The 16,802-nt window shown below is 37.5% G+C and overlaps 1 protein-coding gene across 2 annotated transcripts in view; it reads right to left on the bottom strand.

The window, feature by feature from the left end:
- Positions 1-16,802, bottom strand: part of PALS2 (protein associated with LIN7 2, MAGUK p55 family member) — a 59,534-nt gene that overhangs the window by 8,097 nt on the left and 34,635 nt on the right. For both annotated transcript variants that reach the window (XM_066318844.1, XM_066318852.1), the window contains exons 4-11: positions 10,276-10,428; positions 9,538-9,765; positions 8,216-8,347; positions 6,146-6,245; positions 5,555-5,623; positions 4,404-4,565; positions 1,648-1,850; positions 1,098-1,226 (exon numbers count right to left, since the gene is read on the bottom strand). In XM_066318844.1, coding sequence (XP_066174941.1) covers positions 1,098-1,226; positions 1,648-1,850; positions 4,404-4,565; positions 5,555-5,623; positions 6,146-6,245; positions 8,216-8,347; positions 9,538-9,765; positions 10,276-10,428 — 1,176 coding nt within the window. The remainder of the gene's footprint in view (positions 1-1,097; positions 1,227-1,647; positions 1,851-4,403; positions 4,566-5,554; positions 5,624-6,145; positions 6,246-8,215; positions 8,348-9,537; positions 9,766-10,275; positions 10,429-16,802) is intronic.

The following is a 16,802-nucleotide window of genomic DNA, read 5'->3' as shown; positions in this document are numbered from 1 at the left end:
ATTTTAATCTTGGCTTCTTACATATGCACCATAAAATTCAGGGTTCACTTGGGGCAGGAAATAGGAATGACTGAGCATCCACAGAGATACTAGAATGCCTAACAAACCAGAACCCATGACTAAAAATCATATACTCATTTAGTGGAAATACTAACCTCCACCCTCCCATTTTATAGCTTTGAATGCCCTGTCAGCATTTATTCAAGATATTCCTATGAAGCTGCAGTGCTATCATTATGAGCCATCAGCAAAACATGGCTTTTCTCTACTGGGGAAGTTGAACTGCTCAATCTGGCCTATTTTTTCCTTTGCTCCTGCAGCTGGGAAAGTTCATACCCACACAGAGTATTTATACTTTGCTGCATTGGAGGAAATGTCTTATTTCACTCTGCTACACATAGTGTCTCAGAAAAGGAGGGAAGATCTAATGAACAAAACATACCACTTCACTTTATATGACAAACCCAAGGAACCTCAGGGGAAGATGTTCAACACTTCTTACTCTGGCAGCTCTCAGACATTCTCAGTGCAGCACTTGCTGCTTCAGCAGTGAAAACAAAGACTACCTGCATTCTTGGGAGCTTTTTGTGTTTTATTTGGGAGGGGGTTTTGTTGGGTTTGTTGGTTAGTGGGGGTTTTTGCTTTTTCCTTTTTTGACACAACCTGTTATATCTTTCCCAAGCATTACAGATTCCATTTTTGAAACATGCATGTATTATTAAGAGAAACAGGAACAAAAATTTGGGTGGGGACAGAGATGGGAAAGTCAAGGAAAGACATCTGCATAAAGGAACAATTGCCACCATGAAATATCTACCATTTGCTGCAAATATTCAAAGGTGACAGTTCCCAAAGTACACATTACAAGTCATTTTTGTAACTAACACTTCTCTGTAAGAGCTCTATTTTTAAGAAAGAAGCAATCTTCTTATAGCATTTGATTAACTTCTACCAAGTAATCAGCAAAAGTCTTGCCTAACTTTTCTTAGAGACATTAATTTCAGAACAAATTCTATCTAGAATGAATGGTAAATAATTTTTTAAAAATCTAGGAACAATTTGTTCGAAGGAAACTAAACAAGAAATTTTCTGCTTACAGTGAGAAGTTTGGTTGTAATCCCAGCATCTACCACAGCCTTGTGCATAGCTCGCAAAGTCTCCAACTCTGGAGCAGCAATAAACACCACATAGGGCATGAATTCTGAAGTCCTCAGTATTTTTAGGGCCTAGAAGCAAAGAAAAAAGGAAAAAAAACCTGAAGTTTGAGAATGACTCACCACATCTCTCTGTTACTTACGAGACACCACAAAAGTCATCTGTTACAATGGGCAGCAACATGTACGGGAAGATTCTTATTTCTATTTTAGAAATTCCTGCACTGCCTTTTGAAATGCTCAGGAAATGCTTTTTCCTTGGCTTAAAAGATTATTTACTACTCTGCAAGACTCCTCTTTCATGCAGAATTTAAGTTGGGTTTTTTCCATCCTTCTAACCCACTCTAAGTAAGTGTCACAAACACAAGAATCCAGTTGATGATTGTAACCTTGAAACCAGATAGGAAGCCTTCAAATTTGAAGGCCTCTCTCTTCACCTCTTCAACATTATAATCCCACACTTGTTATAATAATAACATTATAAATCATATACCTGTGGATTTACATCCAAGATGCAGGTCCTTCCTGTCTGAACAACTTCAAGGATGGAATCAATTTTGGTGCCATAAAGATTTCCTTCATATTCCCCATGCTCTAAGTATCTGCCAGCTTTAATATCGGTCTCCATTTCGGCCCGTGACACAAATCTGTATGCTTGCCCATCTTTTTCATCATCCCTTGGCTTTCGTGAAGTAACTAAACAAAAAATATAAAATATAAATTGAATGTTTTTGTTTTATATTTGGAATGTAAATATGAGACTGGACTTCCTAGTAAGTTACGGAGACTATAATACGCATAGTTATACAATTGTGATTGCTCCATGTACAGGTTTGTTCATTATTCTAGATAAATTTTAAAACTGAGCACAGCCCCTCCTGTTCACTTTATTTATATTCCTTCCTATATGTTCCTTACCCACTCATTTGCTTATTTTCTTTGTCTTACTCCTTCACACCATATACAATACTCATTCCTGTAATCTTTTTTAATTATTCACTTAATAAGTATTTACTTAGGTGACCTGAAAATCGAATGGAAGTTTAACTCTTAAATACCAAATGTACTTCTGAAAATAGCTGAGCACGAGAAGATCTGCCCCATCCCACTCCCAAAACCTTTGCTCTCTATTTGCCCTGTTGTTCAGGGTAGAATTACCTGAGTTACCTATAAAGAAAGTTAGCTTAAATATCAGAAGCAGCCCAGCCACCTTAGCAGAATCTTAGTGGAGGCCAGCTAATGCTGCTTTTCAGGACAACTTCCCTTTTAAAGCAAGGTAAATTCCCTGTAGAAAGATTAAAGCTAATATTGGAGTAAATCGTTATCAACTATCTTGGGTATTCGGCACACTGTGTAGTACAGACATTACTTAAGCAAAAGAAGTAAAAATAAAACTTAAAAAAAAGTAAAGTAAAATATAACATCAGATTATTATTGACTTTGCTGTCCTATCACCATATTAGCTACCTATATTACCATATTATAGGTAATAGGTAATAAAAATCTACCTATATTTAATTAGATTTGAACTCTAGAACATATTAAACGTAACAGTGAATGCACTCCTTTGGTAATACTATCATCACTTGGTGCAACTTATTGAGACAAGTGGAAAGCAATCTTTCCCTTCCAGTAATTCCTGTCCTTCAACCTTACAAAAAACACAAGTGCCAGGAGAAATTATCATCTGAAGCTGTTAAGAATAAATATTACTAGAACATCTAGTTTTAGTCAAGATTCTATGGAAAGATTAGAACTACAGAGAGTAATACAGTACATTAAAAAGAATCATATATCAGTTTGCAATTAATTTTGGAGAGTAAGCTTTAACCTCTTACAGCTAGGAGATGATTTAACAGTTCAGTTACCCACCCTGAAGAAAAACCACACCACCACGTGCTGGATTAGAGCTCAACACCAAGAACACGCATAGCACAATGCATCAATTTCACCCATTTCCCATCTCCCAAAACACATCCTATACAAATTTCACCCATTTCCCACCTCTCAAAATACATCCCACACAGATTTTTTTATGAATAACCTGGAGAATTTTCTTCTAATCAAAGACCAACTAAGTTTACTGATCATCCCACTTAAAATTTAAAGTAGAGAAGAGGTTCTATATACAATAAACTGCACATTGCATGTGCATGATTAGACTATCAGATTGGGAAAAGTTTACTTTTATGTCTTTGGAGAACATTCAACAACTGTGTTGCATTACTTACATATATTCAAACATCTATATAGCATTTTAGAGAAATAAGTAATTCTGAGGGCTTTTTTGAAATAGAATAAGAACTTTAGAAGCAATAAAAAACCTCTTACTATTTTGCCAATATAAAATAATGAAATTCCCAGGAGAAGACTTCTTCCAAAGATAACACTGAGAAGTCAACCTTGTTATAAGGTCCACAAACCAATTCTAAGTGCCCTGGCCAGTTTTGATGCTAGAGATTCAGCAAATGAGAAAGACTCTCATCTTGCATAACTCATTTTTCAGGCCTGTCACTCCCCCTATTATTATCAGATTTACTTCTTGCCTGCCAGAAACAGAAGGGAACAGACTGGTTCTGAAATTCTGGCAGTAGAATAATAATGCAGCTAGAGGGGGCAGCAGTCAAACAGAAGGGAAGAGGTAAAAAAACAAAGGTGGATGAGCAAGCTATCTGAAAGAAAAAAACATGCTTTAGGTAAAAGATCTTCTTCCGCTGTCTACAGGGGGAAAAACGGAAGACCATGTGCTTAAGGCTAGATATATTAAAATACTGAATAGTTATACAAATCTTGGAGATGACAAACACTTACTTCAGTTTTATTGGAAGTTTGCAGCTTTCCCCTACATTTTTAACACTAAACCAGAAATGTATAATGCCTAGTCCACAGGTGGAAAACTAAAAGGCAGACCTGAGAAACTCCACTGGCTGTTCATTGCAGAAGGCTACTGGGAACTTATGGAATCCCCTCAGTAATGGATGGTGACTGACACTGATGAAACCCAGACTGAAATACTGCACAAAAACTGGCTTTCTGCAGCATCAGTAACGTTTAAGTTCTACTTACAAATAATTTCATGGTCATATGTTAGTTCAGTTGTTTGAAAACAGGAAGAGCCTTTTGTTTTCCCATTCCACACAATTTTGATGCTCTGACAAAACCACTCCTACACTGAATCACAAGGATTAACATCAGGTACTTTCCAGTTAATCAAAGTGTGATATTACGATAGGAATGCTGACAACTTACATGGCACTGTAGTTCCAAATCTAGTAGGATTCAGCACAATAAACCTGTTCTTCAAACTCCTTCGGCCCACTCCCTGGGCCCCAATCAAGACCAAGGTTTTCCTCTGAAAAGGAGGCATTTTGGCTACTTCCTCATATATCTGGATTTCATGGCGATCAAATTCTACATGGAGAAATGTACAAAAAACTTTAATACACACTCAGGGCTGCAAGAAAAAAAGTTAAATACTCCTGCTGTTTTCAACAGACCCCATGTGAATATAAACAGTACTCGGAGGGCAGTAAGCCTGATACAAGACTTCTTGCTTTAAATTGGTTTGGGAATAGAATAGTTATTCCTCCATGGACAGCATAAGGTCAGATTCTCACTTTTACTTCCAAGGAGCAAGTCTGTGCTTGATCAGAAGGGGAAAACCAAGACTAACAATTAGTGAACTTCCACAGGGTCATGGGATGGTTGAGGTTGCAAGGTATCTGTGGAAGTCATCTGGTCCACTCCAATGCCTAGGACCACATCCAGACACTTGTTCCAAGGACAACTCCACAATGTGTCTGGACAACCTGTGCCAGTGCTCTGTCACCCTCCCAGTGGAAAAGGTGTTTTCTGATGTTCCGAGTCTGTGCTGCTTGTTGGCTCTTGCCCTGTCACTGGGTTACTCTGCAAAGAGACCACACAGCTCCATCCTCTTTGCACCTTCCCTCCAGGAATTTTTACACTTTGATGAGACCTGCCCTGAGCCTCCTCTTCTCCATATTGATCATTCCCAACTTTTTCTCATGGCCGAGATGCTCCAGTCCCTTCAACACCTTTGTATGTCCACATCTCGCACTGAGGAGGTACCCAGTACACTTAGGTGTGGCCCCACCAATGCTCAACAGAAAGGAAAAATCACATCCTCTCAGCCCACTGGCAACAAACATTTCACTTTTTCTTCCTCAACACTCAGTTTTTCTCTGATTTCCACCCACCAAATGTTGTACTCAGAACAGTCATGTCTGCACTGGTCACTGTTGCTTTTAAACCATAAAAACTACTTGATCTATCAAACTTATAATCAAATATTTAACTGCAATCTTTAGCTTTGGATACACTACACTCTACAAGTTTTGAAGCCTAAAGAACTTTGACTTTCATGCAATATCAAGAGATACCTGCATTTCTTGTAGTGAGATACATCATCTTTTTCTTTTTCTTGCTGCTTATTGTTCCACAAAAAGGCCCTAAAAATAAAAAACTAGATGAAGTCACAATTTCTGCTAATTTCCAAAGCTTAAATGAATATATAAAATTTTAGATTAATAAATTCATAAGGACTATTCTAGAATTGTATATATCCTAGGGCAAGAAATTACATTTATTTACAAACCCATCAAATGGTACAGAAATAACAGAATACAGAGAAAAAAAATTTAGACAAAGAAAAGAAAGCAGTTGAAAAATTCATGTCTAGCTTATTAGCTTTCAGTGCATACCATACAAAAAAATTTTAAAAAGTGCATACTGCCTGTCCCACCTCATTCAGCTTTTCCTCACCAGGTGGCAAAACTGATTCATGTATCTTTGAACACTAAACAGAGACTTCACCCTTTGTCCTTCAGCCAAAGCCAAAGCCAAAATATAAAATTCAGCATTTCACAGTAATCTGTGTAATCTCACACAGCAGTTTTTCTATTATTTATGAAAGAAAAACAAAACAAATGGAATCAGAGCAAAATCTACTCCTGAAATTCACGAAGTCTCACCTGAGTTGTCCCAGTCCCTCCTAACAAAAGCCTTTCTCTTCTCTTCCAGGAACTGGCTAGGAATCAGACCTGCACTTCCTCCTTCTTTGACATGACTAGCCTGAGGGGGAAAAAAAACAACAAATGATTGTATTTAACTTGCGAGAGAGTTTTTCTCATCAACATGTTTGTTGAACTGATGTCCTCACTGCCAGTTTCTCTGTGTTGATACATTTACCTCTGAGACTTAGAAATTTGAAGTCAGATGTAAATATTAAAATTCTCTTTTACAGGAATAGTGTCTTGCTATTGAGTATTAAAATTCAGAAAACTTAAATAAAATAAATGCAAGTTTCATTACTGGTTCCCATTACATTAGTAAGCTCCTGCAGCCATAAAACTTTGGCATAAAATTCCCAAGTGGAATTCTCTGGCTCCAGACACTGAAGTCTCAGGTGACAAAGCTCAAGATTTTCTAGCATACACAGTATACTTACTTTGTATTCTTGAGCTGCTCCAAACATATTCCAGTGCAGTTTATTAACTGTCATTTCCCAGTGAATGCCAGTAACACATCCCTAATCATGCCTTCAAGCTTTTTGCACTAAGCAACTGCAGATTTAAAATCTTAGTAAATTAAGTATTCCCAGTAAGGAATTGGCTAAAATTCTCTATAAAATAACTTCATAGCAAGCTCAATTCTCAGCAAGCTTAACATACACAAACACAGTTATGAAGTGTTTAATTCTCCATAAATCTTTTGCCTGCAATAAATCCTTCTTTTGCTAACAGGAGATGTTTGCTTTTCAACTTGTATGCTTTTATCTATGACTAACTGATTTTTTACAGTATAAAATTTTCATTAACAGTCTAGTATTTCTAGAAAGCATGAGGAAAAACTAAACCTTTTCCTGGGGCATGATCTGCATAGAAATACACGATACTGATTTAACACATTTCAATTCTGCTAGATTGAGTGTTGAGGATTTATTTCTCCTGGACTTCCACAAGTTAAAACTGGAGAGTTTGAAAGGCAATACAGAAGTCAGGATGGGAGCTAAACATCAAACTCCTCCAGAGTTTTGGAGGGTCTACTTCTGAATCTAATTAAGTTGGCAGCAATAAATGTTCAGCCTTTCCTCACTCTTTTTATTGTCTTTCTTTCTGTTATTACTGTCACTGAGAAACAACAAAATTCAGCAGCTGTTGATATATATTAGAATATTCCTGTTGCTTTTAAAGAACTTATATATCTTATTCTCAGGTTGTGTCTGACTCTCTTCTGCTTGTTACCTTGCAAAGGGTGAGCAATGTAGCAGTAGAAAGGAAAATCAGTAATGCAAAACTCTTTTCTCATCCTCAAATGCCGGTTTTGAGGATCTTGGTTGAGAAAAGGGTCTTAAAGGTTCACCTGTCCCATTTTCAGAGGCCCCGATAATGTTTAATTCTGTGCATAGTGTCTTGGAAACAATAAACACAGCATAAGCACTGGACTACATTTCTACTGAAGGACTGAATGTAGAAATACTACCTTAAACCAGGATGAACCATTAATATTTGAAATAGTGCCAAACACTATGACTTATGAGCATGCATGACACAGCTCAGAGACACTGACCACTACTATAGAAATAAAACATACAGCCTCTCTAAACACCTATCCTTACCCCCCTCAAATCCACAATATTAATTTCCCTCTCCTCAACTCTGAGCACTCAGGAAAAAGTTCACTTCTTCCACAGTTGCTCTCTGGGGAGGCTTACCACAGTTATAGTCAAAATAAGACTTTTTTCCTAGATACTGTCCACCTTCAACTGATTTGGGAATGTCCAGGCTTATGATACAAGAACAAAGATAAATAAACAGCACTAACAGTAAAATGAGTGTTACATATACAATTTAAAACATTTTTTCTTTCACTGTTTCAACTTCATATCTTTATATTAGCTTGCAATTGGATTGCAGTGTAAATATTTTTTTCAGGTATCTACTGTTAAATGGAAGGAGATCATAATTTTAAGGGTTTATTATTAAGGCAACTACTGATGATCTTCTGTTCTTTATTTTACTTATTTTAATCTTTTTACCAACCTGCCACCAATTCGGATCTTCCCGGTTTACAATCTGAAGAATTTCTCCTTTAGAAAATTTCAAACCTGCTTCTTTGCATGGGATGAGGTTGTCATTATATGGATTATAATCAAAGTGACACTTCACAAAAACCTGAAATGTGTGAAAATTAACAAAGCTTAAGCATAATAAAATACATTCTGACTAAACTATCGGTCAAACTGAACTAATATCTTTACCTACAGCATAAAAGGCTTGACATTATCCAAGTTGCATTTGGAACATAAAATACAATCTAGAGGGAAAAAAGTTATATATGCCAACTGGGACAGAATAATCCATGATGCAAACCTTGGCTGAAGTAGCTTCATGATAAAAATAATCTGTTCCACTTGAACATGGTATTACAAAATGCTCATTTTTGCATTTCAGCATATATATACCTCAATTAGAATTCTGACTTTTAATTACTTAAAAAATACAAAAAAAAATCTTGGAATGTGAGGCACCATATTCAAGGGTTGTGGAATCTTAAGAATTATTTTTGCCATGAACTCAATGTTTTAAAAGTAACAGGAGATGCAACCGCTTAAGACTCCAATTTGATGCAGGGGAAGAAAGAGAAGGCTGCACGACTGAACTGCAAACATCTTTGATTCTCTTTGTACCAGGCTGGGGAGCAAAAGAAGCCCTGCAGCTGCCTCAGTAGAGCACATTCCCTCAGCCTCTACTCAGTGGAAGCGTAACAGTGCCTGTTATAGTCACAGGCATTAAGACGCACTACCTGTATGAAGAACATCTTATACAGTGTTTCAAAGGCACTGATTTAGCTCAGGAAGTCACTTCCACCATGGAGAAATTGACAGCCTACAGCAACAACAGAAGGATGAGGGACAGCCACTATCCAAGTTCCCACTGAAGTCAGTGAGTTCAAGCTCATCTGCTGAATTAAATATGTTTCTGAATTCTCGGAAACTGATTACTTTGACACCAATCATGTTATACACACACACACACTTCACTGCATTAAGTGTGATTGTGGTCAGGTCATCAGAAGTCACTCAAGGTCAAAGAAACGCGCTTTATATGTAGCATACAAATGCCTAATAATTTTAGACACTAGTCGAGTTTTTTAGGCAGGCATATTAAGTGAATAAACCCATTTCTAAAACGTAATTAAAGGTAAATATAGGTATCTACATTTTACTCTTCCTCCTAGCATTATATTCACAAAATAAAGCATGTCTAGAAAATACGTTTAATCCAGAATCTTAAAGAATCTTACACAATAAAGTACTAAGCTGAAGTTCTTTTCACAGAATCATCAGAAATGTGCTACTGACCTGTTGAGGAATGACAGTGTCTCTGTAGCTGGGGAGAATTTTCAAAGTGACACTTCCACTGATGTTTTTCAACAGTTCTTGCAATTCTTTTGGATTGTTTCCAACCTCGTGGCCGTTCACCTCTTTAATAATGTCACCTACATGCAGAAGACCTTGCCGATCGATCATTCCTCCATGAAGAATTCGGGCTATTACCAGATCGTTATTCTCCACTCTAAATGTGACTCCCTGAAAGAGGTACATGACACCCACTGTACCACTGGCTGAATTTCAGTTTCATTTTACCATTATCTCAACCACAATACACAGCTGTGGGATATTCCACCCACTCCAATGAAAGCAGTTAGAGCTATTACAGTGTAAGAGCTCCTGATACAGGAAGCATCAGGAGACACAGAAGTGCTTTCACACAAGGCTTTTGTAGGATTACAAAATGACTTGTTCTTGCTTGCATGCAATCCTGTCATCTCATATCAGGACCAAACAGATGCTGTGTTAGTCAGTTAGGCTAACAGATCATTCAGTCCAGTGACTGCCTAATCACTATCCCATTACTTCTTGGAGAGAATGGGATGGAGTTCATGAAAGTATCTTCCTATTTCAACCTCTCAATACTGAGCTTATCACCCACTAAATTACACAACATAATGGAAATAATTAAAACATAATGCAAGAAATCAGGTACATGCAAATGTTTTCACTAGCACTTTAAAGACACATTCATTCTTAATTACTTACCAGTGGTTCTCCTGCTCTTTTGTGAATTCCAAGGATACGAATAGCATCTACTGGAACAACCTGGTTGTTCACTGAGGAATTATTGACTTCAGGGCTAGAAGGAGGGGAATCATAACATTTTGAAGCCACAATATCATGTGCTTCCAAGAGTGACTGCAAAGGAACAGAAAAAAAAATCTTTTTTAAAGTCATGAAATAACTGTCTGTGAAAGGATTTAGTGCTGAATAACCACTGAATCTGTCCTTTTGGGACCAGGTCGTAATACTCTTACTTCACATGAAATAAAGCAAAAATGGACACAAGTGCTCACACAAACTGATAAGCCTACTGCCTAGGCAAATATACTATCTTGTAAATAAAAATGCTGCTTCTTAAGGAAATGTAGGAGAAATGTAACTAAACTGGGGAGGAAAGTGTGATGTTACAAGGGAAGAAGACAGAAAAAGGAGTATCTAAAATAGTCTTCCACCTAATGAGACAGTATCTGAGCAAATGGTTACAGTAAATGAACAACCTACTGCAAAAAATGAAGATAACTCATCATGAGATACTTGTGTTTAATGCAATGAAATTTTCCTCCACAGTAATTTGGATAATGACAGGTATGCAACGATTTCTAGCTGTGTGTGAGTGCTCCCTGCTTGCAAAAAGCTAAGGCAGAATTCTAGCACCAAACGAATCCAAGCTGAAAGGATTTACTTTATGGAGACAGGAGCCCAGACCTTAAAGTTAATGGTGTTTTCACCAGTCCACATACATAAATACAAGGTAGAAGGAGGAGATCCAAATGAGTATCATCATGTTTGCCAAACAATGTAATTTAGGCATGATTTTCTCATAAAAGATGTCTTAAAGAAAAATGTGCAAGACAATACATACAGGTAAACCAAGATCAAACTTGTGTACTAAGACAGTGGAGACTTTCTGTCCTTCTGTCACCTTCTGGTGTAAGGTGTTCCTGCCTGTGGTGAGGGATCTGGAACAAGATATTCTTTAAGGTCTTTTCCAACCCAAAACATTCTGTGATTCTGTGAGACCAAAAGGGACGTGCCCTACAGCCATCATACACAGTAATCCAAGATAAAGCAGCACAGGGAGTCACACTGATGGATACAAAGAGAGAAGCAGCAAGCAGAAGAGATGCCTACCGAGCCTCCAACTACAACAGCTTTGTTTCCAACAGTGACTGGTCAGATATGGTTTTAAGGCAGATTACTGACTGTGTCACATAAGAAGCTAAAAAGAGAAGACACCATGGGACTATCACTGATACTGACATGCACATGCCAGAGGGAGACAGCGAGCTACCAGAAAGCAGAGCAGGTGAGTAGGTAAAAGTAATGAATTCCTATGCAGTCTGCTCCATCCTTCCGTAAGCCACCTCTAAGCTAAAAGGCTGTGCAACCACATTAGGTTAGTGCTAAGCTCAGCATGCAAGCCCTCAAAGTGTCACAAACCTGCACAGTCATTTTTATCTGCCCATTACATGATGAACCTGCTAATATTTCAACTCGAGGTTAGAAGAAAGTATTAATTCACCAACTTTGCCCCTTCGATTAATACTGTAAAGACAGCTGCTTATTGTGGCTGCTCTGATACTGTGGACACAAACCAAATCAAATTAAATAGGAAAAACAATCATTTATTTAAATCAAGCAGCTGTCAGATGGTAGCAATTTCTAATTCTTCACTATCCAAGACACACCCTATCCAGAAACCAGGAGAATAGATCTCTCTGCCAATGTTTGCAAGCAACATATTTTTGGATCTTTCTACATTTCCAAAATGAAACTAATTTGCATCAGCTACGCAATTTTACAGATTAGTACTCAAAAACACAGGTAGAAACAGCGGTAAGAAACTTCCAGTTTTCTTCAAGTCACATGCTAGAACAAATTGTCCCTGAAGTTTCTGACCACAACCCACTATATTTCTCAAGATGCCTCACACAGCTGCTTGTACAGCTCTCTGCCCTTTAATGGCAATGCAATTTATAGATTATAACCTGATCCACAGTCCAAAAAGCCTAGTAAGATAACACTCTGTGTCATCCTTTTCATATTAACATGCTTTGTAAAATTCTTTAGTTCTTAAATCTGTTCTCATTCCACATTCTGATCCTCTTTAACCACTCAGTTTTATGGATAAGCATGAATTCATACAACTGCTCTGTTACTTAACCATCTCTCACTCAAAGGATCTTTTTCCTACTATTTACACAGTGCCTGAGTCACAGAAGGACTATATAAGGGACTGCCCACAACTCTAAAGTGGTTTCTTTAAAAGTAGTTCATTGGTTTCCTTAAGGCATAGTTAACTTATTACTGTCCCACACCTAACTCTCAGTTCTGAAACTCAAGAATCTGTACCAGTTTTATGACACTGTTTTCAGCCAGGTCATGACCTACAGTCCTGAAGAACACTTAAGTACAGGCACCTGGCAACGGGTGCCTTGTGTCTGTACTGCTGCTGGACTACTCAGCAACATTTTATGTCGCTAGGTTACTTTCTTATTTCGGGAACATGGCTGAGTGAACTGAGAAATACAGTTCCATGAACTTCTCTTGTTTCTTTCTTGTGATAGCGGAAAAAGTGATATCCTGTGCTCCTGCAACTCCAGGGCTCCACTGGAATCTGACCTTTCCATACTGGTGCTGGAACACTTATAAAACCACTGCCAAAGTCTGCAAAACAGCATGGACTGATCAACAACCATAAAACAGTTCAAAGTTTCCTCCATACAAAATTTCCTCCTGTAAACAGGATCAGCTGACTATCCACGACTGAATAGCTGTAGAAAGGTTCTCATGAAAAAATGCCAATTTTGCAAGAAAAAGGCATTTAGAAGAACTGCTGCAAATCACAAGAGGTAAACACACAGTCCTGTGACAGACAGTATGGTCTCCTTATGCAAGACACTGTCAAAAAACAATCCATAAACTTAGGAGATATTGACCACTTTACAGTAGTTTTCTGTGGCAGCATAGATTTGACAGATAAAAAATTATTTTAAAACATATTTAAAAATTCAGTAAGCACTATTTTTTTCAGTTAAAAAAAAATCTCAACACAATCTAAACATGTTATGAAGCTGGCCCTAAATAACATGGTAACTACTTCTCCAATTCTGATCTGAAAGAAAATTAAGTTACAGACTGGGGGCTGTTATGGGAGGGAATACACAAGAGTAGAATGACTCTATATTGAATTCAGGACTCCTTTCCTAACACCTTAGGCCTAGAAGGATCTAAAATATTTCCTTTTCTCTTTTATGCACTAAATGTGTGCTAACCTCATTTAAATATTAGACTTATTAATAGACTAGAGGACTCTAATGTTCATGTGAAAAGAACACATTTTAAAGGCTCTTCCTGAAAAGCGAGGAAATAATTTATGACCGTAGAAAAATCAGAAGGGCTGAAAGAACACAAGAATATGTAGGGAAAATAACCCTATATATTAATATCTGTCCTGGAGGCAATTTAAGATCACTTTTTCTAAATGAAACATTTTAAAGGTATGATTAGCCCTTATAAACCTAACTATTAGAAGATAATGCTGGCTGCTTTTCAGATTAAGTATTTTATTACCAACAGAATCTATTTAGGATAAATGGTTTGGCTAATGCTTGGAAGGTGAAAGTAACAGAACAAACTCTTCCACTGAAGAAGAACCAGAAGTGATTCTTATGCATGTTTAGCCACTCCAACAGTGTGAAAATTTTTAACTGCTTCTTCTTTCCTCAAAGCAACCTCTCTTGCCACTCCTACCTTCTGCTCTCCTGCTGCTGTCTGGTAAGATTTGCTACAGCCTTTTCGATGTGCTGCATGTGCCAGCTGGCTCTCCAACACATTCTGACCTACTGGCCAGCAATCAATACTGTGAAACTCATTAGCATGCTCACACTTTGACATCTGAAAAGTTCAGTTAAAACTAAAAAAGGTAAAAAGTGGAAGGGATGAAAAAAAAGAAACGAAAGGAGAAAGGAGAAAAGAGAGGGAATAATAATACAGCCATGTATGCACCTGTAGTCCAGAGTTAGTCCTTCCCAAATGTTCTTCTACAAAAATGTGTTGAAAAAACAAAACCCTGTAAGCACTAAATGATACATTCAAACAAACTACTACACTGATGCCTTGTATATCACATTTGATACTTGTATGACAAGGCAAGTTACAACTGTAAGGGGACACCGTTCATTTGTAGAATACAAAGTCAGCCCCTAAACCAATTACATAGTAGTGTCCATGAAACTTTTAAAGAGTCAGGTTGAGTTGTTTGCACTTTAACTGAACTGGAGAAAGGATGCAAATGACATTTTCTATAAATGTGATTGACATTGTATTTTACCTTTTTCCCTCCGTGCAGAATTTGGAATATGCCTCCTTGCACCAAATGAGGCAGAAATGATAGCACTTATTTCTTGAGTATTTAGGTAATTTTCTGTTTCCTTTTTGGAGAGGAGAAAGACATGCGGTTTTCCCAAGCCTCAAAGGAGATATATCCACATTTTGGTCTGCGATTTGTCCTAGAAGTTCTTCTAGAATGGTCATAACTATGGTATCAGTTATATAAAAAAACCCAGTATTTTGGCCTCAGCTGATGTTGTTGCTTGCATTCACATGGGTAATGGAAGTACAAAATGAAGGGCTGAAAATTGTCCCTAATTTCTGGCTTCATAATTGAATCACAGCAGATATACTTCAAAGAAGTAAGTAGATAGGTGCTTTTGCCCATACACAGCAGCCAAAACTGCTCATTATTTTTGCAATGGAGACTGAATGCCTCACAACAGGCACACAGAAAATAAATTTTAAAAATACAAGTTAAGCTTCTTCAGATTTTCTTTAAATGAATTCAAATTCTGACAGAGTGATGAATAGGCCAGTTCTCCAGGGCAGTACTTAACTATCTTAACCATCTACTTCCTCTTCCTTTCATACTTTTTTGTACAATCCAGATTTTGCAGCAAAGTTGCACTGTATTTTTCTTACATGCCCATGACTCACCCAACACTATGTGGAAAGAAGCAGCATATAAGAAATAATCATGACATGACTATTTAAACTGGGTTCCAAGGAAGAGTCAACAAACTGCAAAACAGTAAGTGTGATGCTGATACTAAACAAATCAAAAGTTTCCATAAAAGCCAGAATGACTGGACAAAACAGATCATGAGAAAGCATCAGCACACTTTAATAAAGGAAGTCATGCTTCTCAAATCCAGTCAGATTCCTTGGAAGAGTGACCAAGCATGGCAACAAGGCAGTTAAAGAGTTGTTCTTTTATTTCCATAAGGCCTTTGGTGGAAGTATTTTAAAGAAACAAAATTCTAACAGGATAAGTAGTAAGGCTTTCAAGTGAAGAAAATATTGGTTAGAAGACAGAGAAATTGGTGCCAGGAATATAGTACTTTTAGTTTTCAGAATTCATGTAATAAGGTGATTTCCACAGGCATCTGGGCTCAGTTCTACACCTGCCAATATACTGACATGTCAGATAAATGACCTAGGAAATGGGGGTGAAAAATAAAATGGCAGTTTGCTGATGCTGATGAACTATTCAAGGACTAAAACAACTGACTGTAATCTGCAGAGGCTCCTCATGAGCAATAGACTAAGAAGAAAGCAAATGAAAATCAACACAGACTGCAAGGGAAAACACAATCCTATTTTAATACATTAACTGACAGACTCAGAAATGGTATCTCAAAGATGTAAACATTACAAAACCAAACTGAGCCCAACAAGCAATCCACCCCTACTCTGCCTGATCCTAGAGGTACATTTACTGACAGAGTGGTCAAACACTGGAATAGGCTCCTAAAGAGGTGGTTGATGCCCCATGCCAGTCAGTGTTTAACAGACATTTGGACAACACCCTTAATAACAGGCTTTAATTTTCAGTCAGCTCTGAATTGGTCAGGCAGCTGGACTGGATGATCACTATAGGTCCCTTCTAACTGTATTTTTCTGTTCTATTCATCAGCTGTTAAATGGGTAACAAAATACTAGGAACTTCTAGGCCATGAGTATGAAATGGAAATTATGACACCACTTCAGAAACCCATGCTGTAAATAGCTTTGCTTCATGTTATTTACTTGACACAGACAGACGAAATGGGGTCTCTCAAATCACAAGTAACATGGAAAAGCTGATTATGAAAAACTGTTCACTTTCTTCTTACACAAGAGGACAGGAATATTAAATGAAATTGACAGGGGACAGCCTCAAAACCAAAAGAGCACAGTCTCCACTCAGATGGGGATGCCATGAATGACAGATTTTCACATGGGTTTAAAAAACAACTGAATGAGCTCATGGAAGAGAATCACAGGTGGATGACACTACTTCTCACTCAGAAATCTGAGCAACAAATCACTAAATCTTCACAACACATTTTAGAAGGTATCACTGTTGGCTTGTTCTAGCCTTACAGTCTTCACTAGATACCTACTGCTGGGACAGGGAAGGAAAACAGAAGAGATGTTTGCTAAATGCACCTTTAACATGCAATGATGAAGCA

The sequence above is a fragment of the Sylvia atricapilla genome, chromosome 1, assembly GCF_009819655.1.
Source record: "Sylvia atricapilla isolate bSylAtr1 chromosome 1, bSylAtr1.pri, whole genome shotgun sequence".
Taxonomy (NCBI): Eukaryota; Metazoa; Chordata; class Aves; order Passeriformes; family Sylviidae; genus Sylvia; species Sylvia atricapilla.
This window is presented reverse-complemented; position numbering and strand designations above follow the sequence as displayed.